The sequence below is a fragment of the Sitophilus oryzae genome, unplaced genomic scaffold (assembly GCF_002938485.1).
Source record: "Sitophilus oryzae breed Bouriz unplaced genomic scaffold, Soryzae_2.0 scaffold_1660_pilon_pilon, whole genome shotgun sequence".
Classification (NCBI taxonomy): Eukaryota; Metazoa; Arthropoda; class Insecta; order Coleoptera; family Curculionidae; genus Sitophilus; species Sitophilus oryzae.
In genome coordinates, this window is record NW_022146348.1 from 137,109 (window position 1) to 160,958 (window position 23,850).

The 23,850-nt window shown below is 32.8% G+C and overlaps 1 protein-coding gene and 1 long non-coding RNA gene across 2 annotated transcripts; one reads left to right on the forward strand and one right to left on the reverse strand.

The window, feature by feature from the left end:
• Positions 1-4,048: 4,048 nt before the first annotated feature.
• On the reverse strand, positions 4,049-4,719 carry LOC115880907. The gene is made up of 2 exons (XR_004049956.1): positions 4,445-4,719; positions 4,049-4,380 (listed from the first exon to the last, which is right to left on the reverse strand). It is a non-coding gene; the product is annotated as an uncharacterized LOC115880907 (long non-coding RNA).
• Positions 4,720-5,426: 707 nt separating this feature from the next.
• LOC115880911 (RING finger and SPRY domain-containing protein 1-like) lies at positions 5,427-19,537 on the forward strand. The gene is made up of 8 exons (XM_030898239.1): positions 5,427-5,933; positions 5,993-6,173; positions 6,227-6,397; positions 6,452-6,659; positions 12,362-12,621; positions 12,677-12,891; positions 15,700-15,957; positions 18,805-19,537. The coding sequence occupies exons 1-8, from the start codon at positions 5,719-5,721 to the stop codon at positions 18,896-18,898; spliced, it is 1,602 nt and encodes a 533-aa protein (XP_030754099.1). The 5' UTR covers positions 5,427-5,718; the 3' UTR covers positions 18,899-19,537.
• The last annotated feature ends 4,313 nt before the right edge of the window (positions 19,538-23,850 follow it).

The following is a 23,850-nucleotide window of genomic DNA, read 5'->3' on the forward strand; positions in this document are numbered from 1 at the left end:
ATGTCAGGACAAAAACATTTTTAGATTAAGAATCTAGTGATAATAACGATAATAATAATCATCTAGATAATAACGTATTGCAGTAGAGTAATGTCAAATAAAATAATATTAGGAACATCCTAAAAAGTAACAGCGGCCGACTAGATTTTTTCTTAAAAAAATTACAGCAGCCCACTAGATTCTTTATCAGAAAATGTTTTTTGTCCTGACATGTAATGCTTTACATTTTATTTTTTAATTTCAAATCGGAGTTTTATCAAAAAAATACGACACAAAACTAAACTATCCAAATTAATTTTTTTGCATGTGTTTGATAAGATTTTTCTTTAAATTTCGTTAACAAGAATGATAGGGGTAGTTTATTTCGACCCCTTCCGCTCGTTATAAAAAAGTGAAAAAATTACCAGAAAGTGTGTTTTCATAACAGTAATGCTTCCATAAAATTGTATTAGTCTATCTCTTTTCGTTTTCAAGATAGAAAATAAAAACATTATTTTTCCGCCATCTTTGTACCGCAATATCTCCCTAATGGTTGACTTTTGACCCAACGTTTATGAAGCAAACTACCCTTTATTTTGAACAAGGAATCACCCCCTGAAGTTTTTCGCATTTGTTTTGAAACACCCTGTATATAGAATATATATACATTAACCAAAAATTAAAGCTGTGAATTGTGATGTTAATAATTTTAGATCAGTTGGGCATTTTAATATCCAGATATCTCTTTCATATTAGATGGCGGTGCAAAATGTATAATATAAAAAATAAACGTTTTAATTTTATTTGTTCAATATATAGTGCTTATATACTAACATTGTTAAAACATTCTTAAAAACAGAAAATGGAGCAAAAGGTTTTTATTTAATACATATATAATTTTTGAAATATTAACATCTAACATTATTTAACCTGATTTTTTGACTAGTTGTACTCTTTTGCTTTATTATTCTATATTTTTTCCATATAGGTACATATTTTTATTGCTTGTTTATTTCTCCCTTTTAAAACAAAATAAACTAAGCCAAATTTATATATTTTGTTGACTATGATGTATATTATTGGTAAAATTATGTTGTATAGGATATATCTTTTAGTTTTATGGAAACTCTGTTGTATATTATTTTATGATGCTGCTATGATTTATGTTTAATAAAATGTTTGACAATTATTTAGTTACTTTCAGTTAGGTCAGAACCCTTAAAGAAGGTGAACTATAAATACTATTTTTATCTTTGCGGCGGAATACCAATGATTAAAATCTAAACGAAAACTAGCTCTTCGGGGCTTTTTATTAGTAAAACAAGTTTCCCTAACGGATAAACCAAAATGTCTACAACTATTCAGACAAACGTCACGGTCAGGCCCGTTCCTGGAGTATTTGGCGCCTACGTGCAGCATTCTTTGGTGCGCCCTTTTTATATTTAAATCAATTATATATTTTAATCTTAATCTCAAAAATTTAAAGAATTTATATTCTGCGACAAACGAGCAATATATAATTGGAAATGTAAAAAAACTATTCTAATTAAAGTATAAAAACATTTATTAAATAAAGAAAACAAAAAAAAACCACAAAAATATTTAGTAACAAAAATAGTACCCTAAAGAAAAAAAACTGACCCATTTTATATGAAATACATAAAAAACAATAAACTTAAAATCGGAAATAATATACATGTACTGATTTCTTTCGAAAATCGACAACTATGAAACTATGAACCCTTCCCGGACACAAACGGTACATTGTGAGACAGGAAATTGTAGAGAGAAACAAGCCCTATAACATAGGATACAACATTTTAATGAACAGTGCTTTCCATAAAATCAATAAAATGAAAAATATACGAAATAATATACATGTACTGATTTATTTCGAAAATCGACAACTATGAAACTATATGATCCCTTCCCCGACACAAACGGTAAATTGTGAGACAGGAAATTGTAGAGAGAAACAAGCCCTATAACATAGGATAGAACATTTTAATGAACAGTGCTTTCCATAAAATCAATAAAATGAAAAATATACGAAATAATATACATGCACTGATTTCTGTCGAAAATCGACAACTATGAAACTATGATCCCTTCCCCGACACAAACGGTATATTGTGAGAAAGAAGCCCTATAACATAGGATAGAACATTTTAATGAACAGTGCTTTCCATAAAATCAATAAAATGAAAAATATACGAAACCGATTTCTGTCGAAAATCGACAACTATGAAACTATGATCCCTTCCCCGACACAAACGGTATATTGTGAGACAGGAAATTGTAGAGAGAAACAAGCCCTATAACATAGGATACAACATTTTAATGAACAGTGCTTTCCATAAAATCAATAAAATGAAAAATATACGAAATAATATACATGTACTGATTTATTTCGAAAATCGACAACTATGAAACTATATGATTCCTTCCCCGACACAAACGGTAAATTGTGAGACAGGAAATTGTAGAGAGAAACAAGCCCTATAACATAGGATAGAACATTTTAATGAACAGTGCTTTCCAAAAAATCAATAAAATGAAAAATATACGAAATAATATACATGCACTGATTTCTGTCGAAAATCGACAACTATGAAACTATGATCCCTTCCCCGACACAAACGGTACATTGTGAGACAGGAAATTGTAGAGAGAAACAAGCCCTATAACATAGGATACAACATTTTAATGAACAGTGCTTTCCATAAAATCAATAAAATGAAAAATTTACGAAATAATATACATGTACTGATTTCTTTCGAAAATAGACAACTATGAAACTATGATCCCTTCCCCGACACAAACGGTATATTGTGAGACAGAAGCCCTATAACATAGGATAGAACATTTTAATGAACAGTGCTTTCCATAAAATCAATAAAATGAAAAATATACGAAACCGATTTCTGTCGAAAATCGACAACTATGAAACTATGATCCCTTCCCCGACACAAACGGTATATTGTGAGACAGGAAATTGTAGAGAGAAACAAGCCCTATAACATAGGATACAACATTTTAATGAACAGTGCTTTCCATAAAATCAATAAAATGAAAAATATACGAAACAATATACATGTACTGATTTATTTCGAAAATCGACAACTATGAAACTATGATCCCTTCCCCGACACAAACGGTAAATTGTGAGACAGGAAATTGTAGAGCGAAACAAGCCCTATAACATAGGATAGAACATTTTAATGAACAGTGCTTTCCAAAAAATCAATAAAATGAAAAATATACGAAATAATATACATGCACTGATTTCTGTCGAAAATCGACAACTATGAAACTATGATCCCTTCCCCGACACAAACGGTATATTGTGAGACAGAAAATTGTAGAGAGAAACAAGCCCTATAACATAGGATACAACATTTTAATGAACAGTGCTTTCCATAAAATGAAAAATAAATAGATGAGATCAATGTGTTGCCGGCAGATTGCCCTAGACTTGTTTATTCGGTGCGGCCAACGCAAAAAAGACGCTAAACAAACTTTATCCTATGATGTATGTAAGTATTTGTTTATTAACAAGAAAGCGTATCGGTTTTTTGTTACCAAGTACTGATTGACACTTCGATTTTGCGCCTATGTGCGTGCACGCACTGCACGTAATATATATTATTTTATTTTTATTTTATTTAATAGTGAAAGCACATAAGAGACTTTTTTCCTTTAAGGAACAATAATTGGAATTATTTGTGGTGATTCAAATAAAAAACTAATGCACTTATATCTACGAAGTAGTTTCATTAATGATAATAATAATAAATAATAATTTTAAACAAATGGATCCTATAACATTCATTTCAGTACAAGTCTCAAATTCTTCACGTAGAAAAATTCATTTAATAAGTCACATATAATTAACAAAATAATATAAACTGTTATTTTTAACAAATTTAAATTAAAATATACAGTTAACATTAATGAGCACACGCTCAAGCAGCTCTTTGCTTAAGGAATTCTCCAGCAGCATTCTCCTGCTTAGGGAATTTAGATATAGACTGTCTAAAGAGAGGGTCCCGAGGAGGATCCATGACAGTGGAGCTTGTCTGTTGAAATCTTCCCTGACTCTTTGGACAGACTATATATTTTCTCCTCTGATAGTTATAGATAATTTAGGAGGGTCTATCTATTCGATATCTTAAAATTAAAATAGAATTATTGGGTATATAAGATTTAATTCAATCGTATTTTGATTTTCAATATTTATATGTAATAAATTTAAATAACGAGAGTGAGTAAACATTCTCAAAACTTAATATAATTTATTTTAAATTATGATTCCTTTGAGACCATCTGTCGCACCAAGTTGTTAATAAATTTGTCTATTTTTCTTAAATCTGGTGCTACTTCTGTTTTGAACTGTAGACACTAAAACAGCAGGAATACTATATTTATAAAACTCTCTTCTCTAATATTATTGATGTTCTCATACCACAGAATTATCGGTCATTTTCAAAATTAACTGATTTCTTGAATGAACATACTTCATACTATATCGGATTTTAGATGGCTCCTGGAGATATAATTTTTCAGCAGCTTTTTCAAATTCTTCCCATGATTTTAAATAAGTCATATTTAGAAAAACGAGGTAAATATTGCAAATACAAACATCGAGGTTAAATTTTCGAACAAAGTTAAAAAGGTTAAAAAGCAATAAAAAGACACGTCAACCTGCGTTATGGACCTGCGTCAACGTCAGATGACGTAAAGTCGTTTCAATTTTAATTCATTGCGTTGGTCACATTGGGAAAGATAATAATTACCTCAATTACTTTTTCTATGGTTGGTCATAACATGGTCATAGGCAGGGTTCGGAAAACTACATGTTACTTTTAAAAACTACATAAACTACATTACATGTAGTTAATGTAGTTTATGTAGGGGGTGTAGTTTATGTAACCTATGTATGTAACTTTCAAATATCAAAGGTTTGAGGTAAGGTTATAATAAATTGAAGCTTTAGAAAACACAATGTATTTAAGAAAACAGAAGAAATATGGCTTTAAATATAATATTCACACATCATATTATTTTAGACCCCTCATACAAAGCAAAATTATTCATAATATCAATACATAGTTTATTAACGTAGTTTTCATGTAGTTAATGAACGGGAAAAGACGTAGTTTTTGAAGAAAAGCTACACGTAGTTAATTAGGTAAATTACGTCTTAATTAACTACTTCCGAACCCTGGTCATAGGTAATTACCTGGTCATAAGTCATAACAGCTCACCAGAGTCACCCAGTAAGGATGTTAGATGTTACCCCCTTAGGTTACCTCCATGACGTACATATAAAAAATGTAGCAAAATTCTTGGGTCTGACGGGTTTGACCTAAGGGTTTGACCGGTTTGACTCAGGGTCTGACAGAATGACCTTGATTTTGACGTTTTTAAACTTTATAAAATTTAAAATGACAAAATAGAATTTTCATTGCTCTATGGGGCTGTGATGATATTTTCTAACCCAAGTAGGTTGTAAATGTTGCTAAATTTTAAATATAACAAAATAATTATAAGACATGATTAAGTATTTCTAGTTTAAATTTGTGAAAAATTATAATCCTAATGTCTAAAGTAAAAACTAGTCATCAGACCTTTAAAAGCAAATGTGATATGTTCCTACTGATAAAAATTACTCCAACGTAAAAAGGGTATTTTTATTCTAAAAAGCATGTAGTTAGTACTTAGCACTAATAAGACGGAATGGGTATGTGTTGGTGCAAAAAGAAAAACGAGGATCAAGAATGTTATGTTCCACAAGTAACGACTCATCAAGATGTGAATATAGTGCTTCCACCCCCTTCACCTACTTCTCAGATTTTTTTTAATCGTGCGTCCGTAACTAAGACGCTTGATCCTGCCGTAGTTGATCGTTTAGTACTAGAAACCCTTGGAGTCATAGAAACTCTTGTGGATAAGTAAATTTTAAAACCAGTTTTGTAGCTTACCTTAAAGACTTATTACATAAAAATTACAGTGAGCAAGAACCTCCATCTTCAATGCTACACCTTCATAATATTGCAGACAATGAAGAAGGATGGATACAAGTTGTAAATTCAATGATAAAAGTCATACCCTTGTCAGATCCTCTTGGACCATCTGTTATAACATTGCTGTTAGATGATTGTCCTTTACCATCAAAAGAATCAATTATTAAAGTAATAAGCTAAAGCATTAACGACCATATATTTGTCAATGTTTATATTTATAGGTGGTTACAATGTTTTCTTTATCCAGAGAGACTGCGTTAAATGAAAGGAACAATCCTACCCAGCAGAGAAATACATGTGTCGCTTTAGGCAGCATAGCAGAGAAACTTGCAGGTCCCAGGAATATGGAAATTTTAAATGACAATGTCATAGAATATCTTTTAACAAATTTAGTAATAAGAATAACATCCATAACTACATTTAAACTAATTCTCATATAATTTTAGGAACCAGAATGCAATCCTAATGTGATTTTATTTTCTTTGATAGCATTAGAAAAATTTGCACAATCTAATCAAAATAAAGTGACAATTTTGAATAAACTAAAGAAAAAACATCTTTCTTCGATTCTTACTTTAGAAAAATGGAGACATGAAAGTCATTATGTAAAAAGACAAGTTGGGTTTTGTGCTCAGTGGATATTAGATAATATTTGTAAGTATTAAATATTTGTAATTACTGCTAAAAATATTAAGAGTACCTATACCGGGTGTTGCATCGTCGGACGGGACATAGGAAATCCCCTGTAAATTTTAATGGGGTCAGTTATTGGCTTCCCTAATTATTTTAGAGAATAATTCTATTTAGGTTTGGTTTGGATTTCAATTATGTTTTCCATGTATTCTACGACATATTTATTAATCCGTAGTTTCTAACTAGCGTGACGTCATAAATCTCGCTCCGAGGCTGTTCTATTAGAGACGGCATTGCGTCAGCATGGCCGCAAGTTGCTAACTTAATAAAATTAACACTAGAAAAGCCCGCGGGAACTGTCAAATTCAAAGTTATTCGTTTCACAGACTATACTTACTTATTGTAGGTAAATTAAATAAAAATAACCTGTTATAAATTTAAATAAAGTCCATAAACTAATGTCGATTTTGAAAATGGCTACTAAGTGTCACTAGAAAATTGCCATGGCGACACCAGCCATCTTGATTACAATTTTATTGAAAAATCTCTTTTTATTCAAAATCTGAGCCAGATAGAATATAGTTTGAAAAAACATTTAAATCTGCTTCGACTTATTTAAAAAAATGCAGTGTTGCATTTGAAATAACGAAGTTTTTATGTAAAATAAATAGTTAAAATAGACCAGCAATTTTTGATACTCATGTATACAAGCAATCAAATTTTTTAGTAAAGTTTATTTCTCTGGCTTGAAAGACAGCACAAGAATTAATTCTGTAAAGTAATGTATACAAGGTGGTGATAAACTTTGTTATTATAGCATGCATATTTAAATATCTTAAAACCAAAGCTTTTTAACATATTAAACCCTTGTAATAAATGTCTTATTTTATGTCCAAGAATCCGAAAATGAAATAAAATACCGGGTGTGTGTTCCATAAGAAAAAATATAACTTTGGTATGGATCTTGGTTCTGACACACCCTGTACATTTACAAAATAATTTTAAATTATGCACATTGCCTTCCACATATACCCATAAAATATTTTGTTTCTACATCTTACTGTTTTTGTATAATCAACCGAGGCGAATGAGGTGCGCCAGCCTGCACAATGTTTTAATATACTAGATTTTAATAATAGTGCCAATACATTAATTTATATAATAACTAGCTGGTATAATAGTGTTACGGATTCCGTGGGTCCACTATTTACTCACGATAAAATACTTAACGAATTTATTTGTCTCACTCTGTACACACAACTTATACTATTTACAACACAATTTATGCAACTACTATTACTCTAACGGTATTTCGCGGTATTATCAAACTTCAGACTTAAGACTATCTTCAGACTGCTCCAACTGTCAAAGCGCGGGCCTTATATACCCCCTGGCGATGGTTTCTGGAATTTTCTAAAGAATTCTGTAATTCTCTTTTACTTTCTGGCGAATTCGCCAGGTTCCTCAATGCACGTTACGGTTATGTAGCAGTAATGCAGTTATGCAACCAGTAATACACCTTCATCTTGACATTGCCCCTTCTCAAATTTGATCGTCCGATCAAGGTTTCCCTGTCTGGTATCTCTTCAATCGATCGAGATGAACTACTTTCATCTTACTTCTAGGGCTGCGCTGAATCCGGTACACAACATCATTTATCCTCTTGATGACTGTATAAGGACCTTCCCATGCTGGAGTTAACTTTGGGGACCTTCCTTTCTTGCGCTGTGGGTTATACAACCATACCCTATCGTGCTGTTGAAATCCCGTAGAATTAGCTCTGAGGTCGTAACGAGCTTTCATCCGGTCACTGGCTAGCGCAATCTTACTTCTAGCGGCCTTATGAATGTCCAATAATCTTTCCTTCCTAGCGATTCTTTCGAACGACAGTCCAACGCTATCCTGTTCCCTTTCTTCCCCAGATCGAGTATTTGGTCCTTGTCTAGCTGCGCAAATCTTACAACGTTGACACCATTTCTTGACATCTTCGCAATAATCCACCCAGTAAAAACGGTCTCTCAGCTTGCTCAGGGTCTTGTTTACCCCAAGATGGGCTCCAGTTTTACCACCATGAATTTCTTCCAATACCTGGGTAACTTTCTTCCTTGGTACCAGTAACTGAGTTGTTACTGTCCTGCCATCCGCACTTTCCCACGTACGCTTTAACAATCCATTCTCAATAACCAGTGAATTCCACTGAGCCCAGAGAACTTTAAAAACGAGCCCTCTATCCGCAATATCCTGCCACGGTGGTCTCTCGCCGTTACCTTCCTTGAGCCGTAGTATTGCTCCAATGTCTGGATCTTCCATTTGATCTTTCCTCAATTGTATCGTCGTCCATTGTTCGTCAGTTCTCAGTTTAAAATTCTTTACTCTGATAGTGCTTTCGCGATGTTGCATTTTCTTGTCCAGGTTAGCCCGTCGTCGATCTGGCTCGTTGCCGATAATTTGTATCCGTCCTACACGGCACCCAGAGGTTTTCTCTATTTTCCCGAACACAGTCTTCTTGGCATCACCAGGTATCATCGCAATTTCCGCTGATCTTGCTTCCATATTTCCTGGTCTCTTCTCTTTAGATACAGAAAATTCCTCATTCCGATTTTCAGGATGTTTCTATGGTGATCGAACGAAAAACCATGTTGACTGATCACATCCATACCCATGATAAAATCATCTTCAATGTCTGCCACTAAAACGCTATGCCGAAACTTCAAATTCCCTAACTCCAGTTCCATGAAAGCTTCTCCCCGTACAACGGCCATTTCCCCCGTAACTGTACGTAAATACACTCTTTTTCTTAGAGGCATCATCTTCAATCCTTGCACTGAGTTAGTCCGCACCAACGATACCATAGCGCCTGTATCCACAGTCATTCGAATTCTTCTACCATTGGCCTTCCCGTTAATCACAAAACTGTCAGCGGTTTTTCCTAGACTCCTAATGGAAAACATCCTAGGGTCTCTGTTTTCTTCAGCCAATACTCGCCCGTTGGTATTAATTTCCTGGTGCCTATGTTCTCTGAAGGGTAAACGGAATCGCATTTCAACGCGGCAATCCCGTTTGATGTGGCCATTCCTGCCACATCTATAGCAACTTATGTCCTGGGATCTTCCGATATGCCGATGTTCTCTTAATGATGAACGGCATGGCATTTGGATGCGACAATCCCTTTATGGGACTTCAGACTATCTTCAGACTGCTCCAACTGTCAAAGCGCGGGCCCAAATACGTTTAAATAAATTTATTTTAAACGTATTTGCGCGGGCCTTATATACCCCCTGGCGATGGTTTCTGGAATTTTCTAAAGAATTCTGTAATTCTCTTTTACTTTCTGGCGAATTCGCCAGGTTCCTCAATGCACGTTACGGTTATGTAGCAGTAATGCAGTTATGCAACCAGTAATACACCTTGATCTTGACAATAGTTTGTGAGACACAACCGCCAATGACGTCTGTGCCCTCAAGCGTTCGGCAACTCAGCGATGAGCGACTTCTTTCACCCACCTCGCCTACAGTTTTCTTGGTCCATCATTAGCCCCATTCGCATTTTTGTTCGTTTATTTTCTATTGGATATAATTTTTTATATTTGTTAAAACGCATTGATCCATACACTATTTATTTTTCTATTCTATTTATTAATTTCAGATTTGTTTTACTTTTCTTCTTATGCATACGAGCCCTAACAACTATATGTTGGGACAAGGTCATATTATTCAATTATTGCCCTGGTTTTTCACAATGACTGAAAAATATGTGTTTAATTTTTTAAATATAAACATATATATATATATATATATATATATATATATATATATATATATGTTTATATTTATATATATATATATATATATAATACAGCCATATATCCTAAACAACTTGACAATATTTTTATGAATTTGTGAATCAATCCGTATTTACAGTAGCGGATTTTGTTCATAAAAGGACAAATTTGCTGACAACTAAATGTTGGGACAAGTATTTTTAAATAATTAATATCATCATAGGCGACTTTGCTATAAACGTCACAAATGTCGCAAACTGTTTACTTCAGCATTGACAGCTTGTAAGTGACTTGATAGTTTGAGTAATGAGATTTACTGTAAGAAATTTTAATTTTTTTAATTTTCAATTTTGTTAATTATTTGATTTAAAGTAATGGTCCGTGAAAAAGCTACAAATCAAAAACTACGCGAAATTATCATTCGTCAATACAGTACGGGAAAAACAATTCGAAAAATTTCTGATGATTTAAGTATTCCAAAAACCACGGTCTTTAATATAATAAAAAAAATACGGTGAATCTGCCAATGTAGACGTTAGAGATAAAAGTTCGGGAAGGCCAAAAGTTGTATCCTAGAGAGATTTACGAAATTTAGTAAAAATTTGCAAGTCTGCGGGAAGAAGTACTTTTCGCGAAGTGACAGTTAAATGGAATACTGTAGCTGGTTTAAATATATCAAGAGAATGTTGCCGAAAATATATCCATAAATGTTGTCTGGGGTTTTACAAGGTAAACCTTATTTTGTGTGGATAATCAATTACCTGAAGATTATTGATACAAATTCTTATTTAGGCCAAAGAAAAACCGCTACTGACAGAAATTCAAAAGAAAAATCGCTACAATTGGACAAAATCTAAATTATCGTGGACACAAAATGATTGGAATAAGGTCATATTTAGCGATGAGTCTAAATTTGATGTTTGCGTTGGAGATCATCGAAAACGAGTAATACGAAATAAAGCAGAAGCCTTTCATAAAGATTGCTTAAAGAGGGTTGTTAAATTTCCTAAGGGGATTATGGTTTGGGGTTGCATGTCAGCGAGAGGTTTGGGCAAATTAAATTTTATAGATGGCACTGTTACCGCCCAAAAATATCAACATATACTTGAGACCTCACTTTTGCCTAGTGCTCAAGAATTGTTTCCAAACGAAGACTATATTTTCCAACAAGATGGAGCATCGTGCCATTCAGCAAAATCAACAAAAAATTGGTTCGGTAATAATAATATAAAAGTTCTATTCCATCCTTCAAGTAGTCCGGACCTCAATGTTATAGAAACTGTGTGGTATAAAATGAAGCAATATTTAAGAAACCACTTCAACGAACAATTTTTGATTTGCAGGCAAAACTGCAGGAAATTTGGGATAATTTTTCTCCTCAAATGTGCCAATCTTTGGTAAATACAATGCCATTAAGAGTTTAGGCAGTTGTTAAGGCGAAAGGTGATGTAACTCCGTATTAAACAAATTTCTTGTTGTGCTGTCCCAATATATAGTTGTCAGCAAATTTGGCTTGATTTTGTCAAAATAAGCTATTATCAAAAGTGATTTGTTTGCAAAGTTATAAAAATATAGTAAAATTGTCTAGATCATATTGTAATGTTTGAATTTAGAATAATAAACAAAATAAATTGAGTCGTTTTAATAAATTACTATTTTTATTGCAAAAAAAAGACCTTGTCCCAACATATAGTTGTTAGGGCTCGTATTATGATTGAATTTATTAGGTTAAGTATGAATGACTCTATGTCATTCATACCTATTTAATTAATTTTAATTGTATGATTAATTGATCGAAAAAAACGGGGTCCAGTTGGCTTAAAAATGACGATCTATAACATTCTCCATATAATTTTACATACAAAATGACAAGATTTTTATTCCCAACCCATCTCTGACGCCGTTTTTCCCCCATCGTATGGTACTTAAACTGTTATTGTAGTTATTACAGAAAATAGGCCATATTCGTACCTCTTAGTTAAAATGGATCATATAAGAGCAATGTTAAATACAAGTGATGTCAGTGAATATCTCAAAATATCGCCAGATGGCTTGGAAGCAAGATGTGATGCATACAGTTTTGAAAGTGTCAGGTGTACAGCACAGGCTGATTCTGGCGTGTGGTACTATGAAGTTTTGATTATCACTCCTGGGGTTATGCAAATTGGATGGGCTACAAAAAATAGCAACTTTCTAAATCATGTGAGATTTATGACTAGTATTGTTTCTTCAATTACACATTTTTTTTTAATTTTAGGAAGGATATGGTATAGGAGATGATAGGTATTCTTTATCATACGATGGATGTAGAAGACTAATTTGGTATAATGCTAAATCAGATCCACAAATACTACCAAGATGGCAACCTGGAGATATATTAGGTTGCTTATTAGACTTAGACAATCAACAAATAGTTTTTTCTATTAATGGAATAAGTTTAGCACCGAGTGTCCATGTGTTTAGTATGGCAAAGTAAGTTGAATTATTTATTTATTTATTTACGGGAAACCCCATTACATTACAAAATTTACAAAACAATATTAAAAAAAAAAGAAAAAAATGTCTTTTCTTTTTCTTTCACGTCGTATAAATATACTTCTTCTTCTTCTTCTTCTTCTTTTAGAAGGCGTATCGCCTGTTTATTTCCGGTTTCCTCCTCGTCTGAGCAACTCTTGCGAGGTTGACTGCCAACTGTCTTGCCAACGTTTAGGTGGTCGTCCAGTAGGTCTTCTGCCATGGGGCACGTTGTTGCGAATTATTATGGCCATTCTGTCGGGGCCCATTCTATTGACATGCTGGTTCCATTCTCTTCTTCTCTGCCTATCCATCTGACAACGTCGTTTGTTTGGCACTTTTCTCTTATGTCTACATTTCTCTGTCTGTCCCTCAATGTGTATCCAGTTATCATTCTTAAGGTCTTCATTGCAGTAGTTCGTAGGATTCTTTTTATTACTGATGTTTCAGCTCTGGTTTCCGCACCATATGTCATCACTGATCGTATGCAGGTTTTGTATATTCTTGACTTACATTCTGTACTCAAATGTTTGTTTTTCCAATCTAGATGGAATTTAAGATGTCCTGATATTGCGGCAGCTTTATTGGCTTGTTTCCTTACTTCTTCTTCCAGGAATCCTGAGCTTGTAATTTTGCATCCGAGGTATTCGAATTACATTATCTGATCAATAGTTTTGTTTTTTATTACCAATTTGCACCGTAGAATAGGCTCCTTTGTAATGGTCATGCATTTGGTCTTATTTGTGGAAATTTGCATGTTAAGTTTTTCTGCCTGTCTGTTAAAAGCTTGTAGCATTCTTTGGAGGTCGTCCTCTGACTCTGCAATAAGTACTGCGTCATCGGCATAGCATAATATGTTAACTTTATGCATTCCAATTCGATATCCTAGTCCAGTATTCTTGACGGTTTTTATTACTTGATCCATGATTGTGTTGAATAACAGAGGGCTGAGGCAAATTTTTGAACTCTCGCCTTGGCGAATACCAGTTGTAGTTCGAAGATGCTGCGTTAAGGTAAAGTTTGTTCTTATTTGGGTTGTCGTGTTTGTGTTTAAGTCCTTGATAAGTTCTGTGAGTTCTTTCGAGACATTACTGCTTTACAAGATGGTGATGATGTCTTTTAGTTGGACTCTATCAAAGGCCTTTGTTAAATCTATAAAACATAGATAGGCTGGAGAGTTATATTCTAAGGATTTTTCAACTAGTTGCCTGAGTATGATATAAAGATACTTAAAAACATTAAAAAATAATACAAAAAACAACAACAATAAACACTTATAAGAGAAGAACTGTACAGTAAAAAGAAGAATTAACACACCCATCAATCACCACTCCCATTTCTATTCTTCCTCCTAAATGCCCAGTAAGAGTCATTAAAAATGTCAACATCATGAAACCTGTTCAGAGAATTAAGTACCCTTGGAATTGGAGAATGCTTTCCATAATTAGTACCATGCAAAGGAATAAAGAACAAATCATTAATTCTCAATGGCCTAAATGGAACTTTGAAATAAATTTGTCTAAGTATCTCAGGACAGTCATATACGTCATTAACAATCTTATAAAAAAAGAAAGATCATAGATTAATGTCCTTTTGTCCAGAGTCTCTAAATTTAATTGGTCTAAGTTGATAATGTAACTATATTCTTGATTGTGTCTGAAAGCGCAATACCTTACAAACTTCTTTTGAACCCTTTCTATTGTTTTCTTAGATACATTGTATTGAGGATTCCATATAACAGATGCATATTCTAAAATTGATCTCACCAATGAGCAATATGCTATCTGCAAAGCCCATACCGACAAGTCTTTACAGTTTCTCAATACAAAACCCAGTGTTTTTAAAGCTTGATTTGCAATTATATTAATGTGTTCATTAAAAGAAAGAGAACAATCAAAGCTTATACCCAAGTCCCTGACCAAATCCACCCGTGTCAAATGAACATCAAATCATAATCAAAGAGAATCCCTGGTGATCTTTTTTTGGAAAAACTTATAACTGAACATTTACTAGCGTTTAGGGAAAGGCCGTTCACCTTACACCAGTCACCCATTCTATCTAAATCTCTCTGTAAAAGTTGGCAATCATCAACACTAGAAACAGCCCTATAAATTTTCATATCGTCGGCAAACAACAAGCAGGAGGAATTACTAACACTCGACACAATATCATTGATAAATAGGTTAAACAGTAAAGGGGGACAATGGGCGCCCTGTGGAACACCAGACGTCACTGAGATTTCTCTAGAAGTAAAGTTATTAATCTTAACTACCTGACTTCTTTCGGTCAGGTAGCTATGGAACCAACCAACCAAATCATCACAAAAGCCAACAGCCCTCAGCTTCTCTAGAAGGACAACATGATTGACTCTGTCAAACGCCTTAGAGAAATCCGTATAGACTGCGTCCACCTGGTTTCCATTCTCTAAGGCGTGTAACAGAGCCGTCTGATATGAGACCAAGTTTGTAACAGTCGACTTACCATGGGAAAATCCATGCTGGCAGTCTGTTAATATGCCCTTACATTGCCATAGCAAATCTTCGTAGACTAGCTTATCTAGAAGTTTTGGAATTGCCGACTGATTACATATGCCTCTATAGTTTTTAATATATATGGTTATATATATATATATATATATATATATATATATATATATATATATATATATATATATATATATATATATATATATATATATAATATAGTTTATTAGTATATCTGTACGCAATATTATACTTTGATATTTTTATAATGATGTTTTTGCAGATCTGGATTTTTTGCAGCCGCTTCTTTCATGTCATTTCAACAATGTCGTTTTAATTTTGGATCGGAACCTTTTAAGTATCCACCTCATGTGTCATATAATACATTTAATGCCAGTGGAACTTTAAAACAAGAGGAAAAAATTGTTTTGCCAAGACACATTTATCTAAATCAGTTAAGGCAACAAAATATTCATGAAGATAGTTGCACTTTATGCTATGATCAAAGAGCAACTGTAAGATTGATTCCCTGTGAACATTCGTAAGTATGAAAGTACATACCATTATATTTTTATTACTCGCGTATAAACTTGTATATCATTTTTTGGAAGTTAGGTTAGGTTAGGTAGAGTTGTTCATATTGAACGAGCACAGCGGTGCTTTGTTTTGTCTCAGTTGTTTCTTAGTCATTACAAGACAAACTTACGTTGGTAAAGAAGCATTTGCTCATAGCAAATTTACGCCAGATATCACGAGCGGCTAATTCACAAGATGCATTCCATGCATTCCAGTTCCTATTGGTCGAGATATTTTGAGGTTAGGGTTATAATAGGGTTGTTATTTATTTTCGATTTCGGTATTTATTTTATAGTTTGTGTTTGAATTTGAAATTAACTGACTATTACCTTAAATTCACGTCTATCTGAAAATACTAATAATGTAATATATGTGTATAATACTTCATAACTAATGAATTAACACCCTCCAAATAACCATGCTAACCAACCCGCCAAATAACTAAAAACAATAAACAATGCCCTATCCCTAACCTCAAAATATCTCGACCAATAGGAAATGGAATGCATCTTGTGAATTAAAGCGGAATTACATTACTGTCACGTCACGTGAGTTCACATGCTATCACAGTAAAAGTGAGTTCACGTGTGGTTTAAAGGAAACACATTAGTATCACGTCGTTCTTTCATATTATGCGCATTTTTATTATGAACCGAAAGCCATTTCTCGTTCAGAGAAATCAGCGTTCTTCTCAAGTTTAACAACTTCAAATAAACAATAATAAACAACAATCAAATAAATAGTTCTTCATCTTCATCTTCTGAGTTTGAAGAAGATTTAGAAAACGCATGTGGTTTACTTGTGGTTGCTGATAATATTAAAACTAGGCAATGAGTTCATGACATTAATTTGAAAAGAAAGTAATTTGTTGATCGGTTATTGTAAAGCACCTCGTGTAAACGCACTTTTTCTATTAGAATTTCTTCCATTTTCCAACCCTCACGTTTTCACGCCTCACGAAATTGATGTTAAAACAGAATATTTGAGCGCGAAACAACTCGCAATATCACGTGATTTTACATGAATCCCCCAAGTGACAATAATGTGTTCACCCTTGATGTGTTGATTAATAAAATAAATGCAAAACATGGGTCTCATCAAATTTACTGCTCATGTGTGTTCACGTGAATTCACGTGACGTGATAGTAATGTAATTCCGCCTTTAGCCGCTCATCAGATGTCTGTCAACGTTGCCAACGTTTAGCCCAATGTTATCCTTATATTTAGACCTGTTCAGTGTTGAGATTTGAACACCGGTGTTGGGTGTTGATGACCACCGGTGTCCGATGACCAGTCGGTGTACCGGTGTCAACATCGACACCGGTGTTTATCTCAACACCGGTGTTCATTTCAGAACTGGTGTTTATCTCGACACCGGTGTTCATCTACAACACCGGTGTTTATTTTGACACCGGTGTTTACCTCAACACCGGTGTTTATCTCGACACCGGTGTTTATCTCAACACCGGTGTTCATTTCAGCACCGGTGTTTATCTCGACACCGGTGTTTATCTCGACACCGGTGTTCATCTACAACACCGGTGTTTATTTTGACACCGGTGTTTACCTTAACACCGGTGTTTACCTCAACACCGGTGTTTATCTCGACACCGGTGTTTATCTCAACACCGGTGTTCATTTCAGCACCGGTGTTTATCTCGACACCGGTGTTCATCTACAACACCGGTGTTTATTTTGACACCGGTGTTTACCTCAATACCGGTGTTTACCTCAACACTGGTGTTTATCTCAACACCGGTGTTTATCTCAACACCGGTGTTTATCTCAACTCCGGTGTTTATCTCAACACCGGTGTTCATTTCAGCACTGGTGTTTATCTCGACACCGGTTTTCATCTACAACACCGGTGTTTATCTCAACACCGGTGTTTATCTCAACAACGGTGTTCATTTCAGCACTGGTGTTTATCTCGACACCGATGTTCATCTACAACACCGGTGTTTATTTTGACACCGGTGTTTATCTCGACACCGGAGTTTATCCAGTTTATCTCAACACCGGTATCGCGATGAACACCGGTGTCGAAATCAACACCGGTGCCGTTTGTTTGTTTTATTTTTTTATTTTTTTTAATGTAATATTTTTTAGTTTATTTCACAGCTACGAATTTTTGTTTTTTTATGTTTTGTTTTGTTTTATATTTGTTTTCTATTATCTCGACACCGGTGTTTATCTCAACACCGGTGTTCATTTCAGCACCGGTGTTTATCTCGACACCGGTGTTCATCTACAACACCGGTGTTTATTTTGACACCGGTGTTTACCTCAATACCGGTGTTTACCTCAACACCGGTGTTTATCTCAACTCCGGTGTTTATCTCAACACCGGTGTTCATTTCAGCACTGGTGTTTATTTCGACACCGGTGTTCATCTACAACACCGGTGTTTATTTTGACACCGGTGTTTACCTCAACACCGGTGTTTATCTCGACACCGGTGTTCATCTACAACACCGGTGTTTATTTTGACACCGGTGTTTACCTCAACACCGGTGTTTACTTCAACACCGGTGTATGTATACTCCAAATTAAAACTAGGGAAATAATTATTGATTTTATTTTATTATAATACATATTATCCCCGATTTTCTGCAAAAAATCTGTAATATAATATTTTTGATATTGATTTATTAAAATATAAGCCATAATTAATTCAAAATCCAAGATGAAAGCACATTGTAATTCTAAAATTGGAAACTACGAGAGTATTAAATTATTGACTTAAATAAGTTTTGCAGAAAAGCATCGATTTACTGTATAATAATATCTGTTATGTATTTTCAATTTACAGAGGATTTTGCGCGTCTTGTGCCAGCTTGTTAACGGAGTGTCCCATGTGCCGAGCTCCATTTCAGTTAGTCGTTGAAGAAAATCCTGTATTGTGACACATAGTATTTGATAAACTTTCTAATAGTTATTGCTTTTTGTCCTTGTGTATATTAATTGTAATTAAAATATAAATAGTTTTTATATAAATGGGTTAATTATTATAGTAACAGTCCTTTTTTAAATCAGACGAATTTTAAATATGTCTTGGTCTAGAGACTTTTTGTTTTTTATGTGTGGGCGGGATCTTGTTATTATATATTTATAATGAAAAAATGTGTAGTTTTATGCGTTTTACATAAAATTTGTAATTTAATTGTTACAACATATTTGTACATATTAGACTACTGACTAGCGATGCGATGATATTCTTTATTTTCTAATTTATTTAACAATTAAAATATTTGTGTTTTAAGTAATTTAATATTTGTAAATTTTAGATTTATTTGTTGAGATATGATATATCAATCTTAAGAATTTAAATTATCCTATTGATTATTTCTGACTAATTAAAAATTAATACCTATGTTGTGTTATATTTATGTTTATTATGTTATTTGTTGAATACCTTTAAATACGAATAATTACAAAATGCATTTATCTTTTACTCTAGGATATATTTAGTATTAGTGTGTTATACTTTTTTTTGAAAACCAAATGTTTTCTGTAATGCAAAATATATTTTTAATGTTAATGTTGAATAATTATTTTATTTCGTTTAGCACTGACCTTAGTAGTCCTTCGGGCAGAAAACTTTAGATTTTGAACTAAAATATCAATATTACATTTATTTAATAATTATGTTTAATAGAAATAAAGCTGCAAACGTTATAGGGATAATACTTCATTATTATAAATTAATTACAGTTATAATTTAAGCCAGGGCACAGCGGTTCCCTTCAATTAGCTGCGCGGTCATAACTAATTTTTAATAGAAATTGATAACAAATGTTAAATAAATGTATACAGGGTGTTTCAAAACAAATGCGAAAAACTTCAGGGGGTGATTCCTTGTTCAAAATAAAGGGTAGTTTGCTTTATAAACGTTGGGTCAAAAGTCAACCATTAGGGAGATATCGCGGTACAAAGATGGCGGAAACAATGTTTTTATTTTTTATCTTGAAAACGAAAAGAGATAGACTAATGAAATTTTACGGAAGCATTACTGTTATGAAAACACACTTTCTGGTAATTTTTTCACTTTTTTAAAATGAGTGGAAGGGGTTGAAATAAACTACCCCTATCATTCTTGTTAATGAAATTTAAAGAAAAATCTTATCAAACACTTGCAAAAAAAATTAATTTTGATAGTTTAGTTTATTTAGAAACTTTTTTATCTCTTGTATTTTTTTGATAAAACTCACCGATTTGAAATTAAAAAATAAAATGTAAAGCATTACATGTCAGGACAAAAAACATTTTTAGATAAAGAATCTAGTGGACAGCTGTAATTTTTTTAGGAAAAAATCTAGTCGGCCGCTGTCACTTTTAGGATGTTTCTAATATTGTTTTATTTGACATTACCCTACTGCAATACGTTATTTCTAGATTATTATTATTATCATTATTATCACTAGATTCTTAATCTAAAAATATTTTTAGTCCTGACATGTAATGCTTTACATTTTATTTTTTAATTTCAAATCGGTGAGTTTTATAAAAAAAAAATACAAGAGATAAAAAAGTTTCTAAACAAACTAAACTATCCAAATTAATTTTTTTGCATGTGTTTGATAAGATTTTTCTTTAAATTTCGTTAACAAGAATGATAGGGATAGTTTATTTCAACCCCTTCCACTCATTTTAAAAAAGTGAAAAAATTACCAGAAAGTGTGTTTTCATAACAGTAATGCTTCCATAAAATTTCATTAGTCTATCTCTTTTCGTTTTCAAGAGAAAAAATAAGAACATTATTTTTCCGCCATTTTTGTACCGCGATATCTCCCTAATGGTTGACTTTTGACCCAACGTTTATGAAGCAAACTACCCTTTATTTTGAACAAGGAATCACCCCCTGAAGTTTTTCGCATTTGTTTTGAAACACCCCGTATAAAAAACTTAATGTAATATGTATTAAAAAAATTGGACCCAGTTCGTGTGATTTGCATTTTAAGTTCTAACTATTCGGAAAGGTATACGGATTATGTTTGCACATATGTACATGTTTTTTCATATTGAAGAGGTCAAATTTATTTTAAATGTTGAAAAAATAAAAGAGACAGCTGTTTCATTTTATAAATACAATTTTATTGTCAATTGATATACAGTGTATCCACGAAATAAGTTGACACGACGAGGAAAAAATAAGTTACTTTTATTTTAAGACAAAAACTACCCGGTATAAGATCCGGCGGCAATTCGCGGCAGCCAGTGGCAATTAAATTATATGCAATATACTTTAAGCAACAAGTATTATCATGCCGTTTAAGAGGATTAGAAAGGGAAAGTGGTTAAAAGTCTTAAAGAGTAATAAGCAAAAATGTAAAAATACTATTTTTGTTGCCTTGAAATAAATTGCCATAAACTAATATAGGTACTTAGGTTTAATTAAGTGCAAAAAAGAAAAAAAAACAGTTCTTTTTACCTTCTTTTCGAACGTCCATTACAGAAAAGGCAAAAGCTTTTATCAATTTTAATAAAATAAGTAATTAATTGGCGTTACCTATCTGAAAACTGTTTATGTCAGCTTGATACCAGTAGCAAAAATGTGACATTTCTAATAAAAAAAGCGCTACACTAGGCTTACTTGATTTTGTTATTTATTATGTATCGTTTATAGGGGAATATAAGAAAAGTATTAGCAACAGTTTCATGCAAACATTTTGAAATTAATATTTCTAAGTAATGACATATCTGGGAACCACTGTGCAGGGCCGCGTTAGGTTGATTTGGTACTCTAGGCACCATTTATTTTTCCGCCCCTTCAACTAATAAAAATTCAAGTAAAAGTTGTTATATCTAATATTGTCAACAAATGGAAATATTTCATAGAGTTTAAAAAAAATGATGCTTTTTTAAAAAAATTGACATGTCATGGAATAACTCATGCAAATTCAAAAAGCCCCCTTTATTCAAATATCCACCAGATGTATTTTCTTACAGTGCTTTAATAACTTTGAAACTAAAAATTCATATATATTCTTAAATTTATTGCGGGACAGTAAAGTAATATTACTGCACTGGAATATAATTATTTATTGGATTCGCTGGTGTCATTTATATGGAAAAAATCGATTCATTAGTTTAATTTTATTTTCGTAAATTAATACAAAATGTCATTTTTTTTAAGTCTGTACCGGGTGCGTCTCAAAAGTGGCTCACCCCTGTAACTTTTTTATTTTCTCGAGTTAAAAATCGAGATTTGCTATATTAATTTAATATATGACATAAATTAGGATTGATTGACGCATTCAATTGTTTTCTGCCACTTCCTGTTTCACCGGAAATGACTATAACTTTTGATTTTTAAATGGTACTCTCGGTGTTTTGTTGCTCTATTCGATAGAAAATGATGAATATGGTTTGTTTGAAATTAAAACATGCGATTCATAACGACAATTTGACTCGAAATACCAAAAGTGTGTGGTACCAAATTATTCGCAAAAAGATACTTTTTCCAAATATGTTAATGAGCCATTAACGATTTGGGCATCGTTTAACCGGCCAGGGCAAGACGAATAACATTACACGATCAAATAAAATATATTTTTCCAAGGCTGCTTGATTAAAAATTAGTATTTTTGACACAGCGATGACACTCTAGATTGAATTTTAAAATTCAATTTTGTTTTAAGTAAAAACTTCAAAAGTTGACATATGATATGTCATTCTATTCAGAATGTCATTTTCTATCGAATAAAGTAAAAAAATACCGAGGGTGCCATTTAAAAATCAAAAGTTGTAGTCATTTCCAGTGAAACAGGAAGTGGCCGAAAAGAATTGAATACGTTCATCAAACCTAATTTATCTCATATACTTCCATACCAAATCTTGTTTTTTTATCTGATAAAATAAAAAAAGTTATAGGGGTTATAGGGGATATCAAATCAAATTCTGAACATTTTTTGTCTTTCACAACGCTAATTAGTGACAATAAAAATATAATAATAATGTTAAACTAAAAATTATAAAATATATTCCCGAAGGGGAATTATTTCTTTTTTTTTTCCTTGGTTTTTCTTTGTCATAGTTCGAATCTTTTTTTCTTACAAAAATCTATATGTTCCCTAATTGATGCTATTGAAAAATATTTAATATTTGATTTTAATAATTCAAAACTAATATAATATTGTGACAGTATATGTTTTGTTGAACATTGTTTTCAGAGTTGCGAAAGTTGCCGCGAAAAAATGCCGCCCCCATCAGTCTACTGCCCTAGGCAGCTGCTTATCTTGCCTAATACAAAACCAAAGTACCCTATGATTTGGTATGATCGAAAAAAAAACGGCGTCAGTGATGGCTATGAAATGAAGATCGCTAGCTGTCATTTTATATGTAAAATTATATGGGAAATGTCATCGATCGTCATTTCCCAGCCAACTGGATGCCGTATTTTTTTCGATCATACGGTATTTCACTTCTTTCTTACAATATAGTTATTTATTCACTTTATTAACATTGTACCGTATGATCGAAAAAAAAACGGCATCCAGTTGGCCTGGAAATGAACATCAATGACATTCCCCATAATATAAAATGAGTTTTACTAGTTTTACTTCTCTTATCTATGAAAATGAGCGATCTTCATTTCATAGCTGTCACTGACTGAGTTTTTTCTATCATATTGTACCTATTTTAATCTTTGTACCTTTTTAGTATCTACTTAGTCTATTTTAGTATTGTTTTTTAAAACGGAAACTAGCCTGGAAACTACTCTGGTACTTCGTGTAGTATACTCGGATATCTTTGGCGACAGTCTTTGCCCAAGTACACTATTAACTTTGGCTGCTGTGTATGGGATGGATCTATAAAATTATGAAAGATGACATATTACTTAGATTTCTTAGCCGTA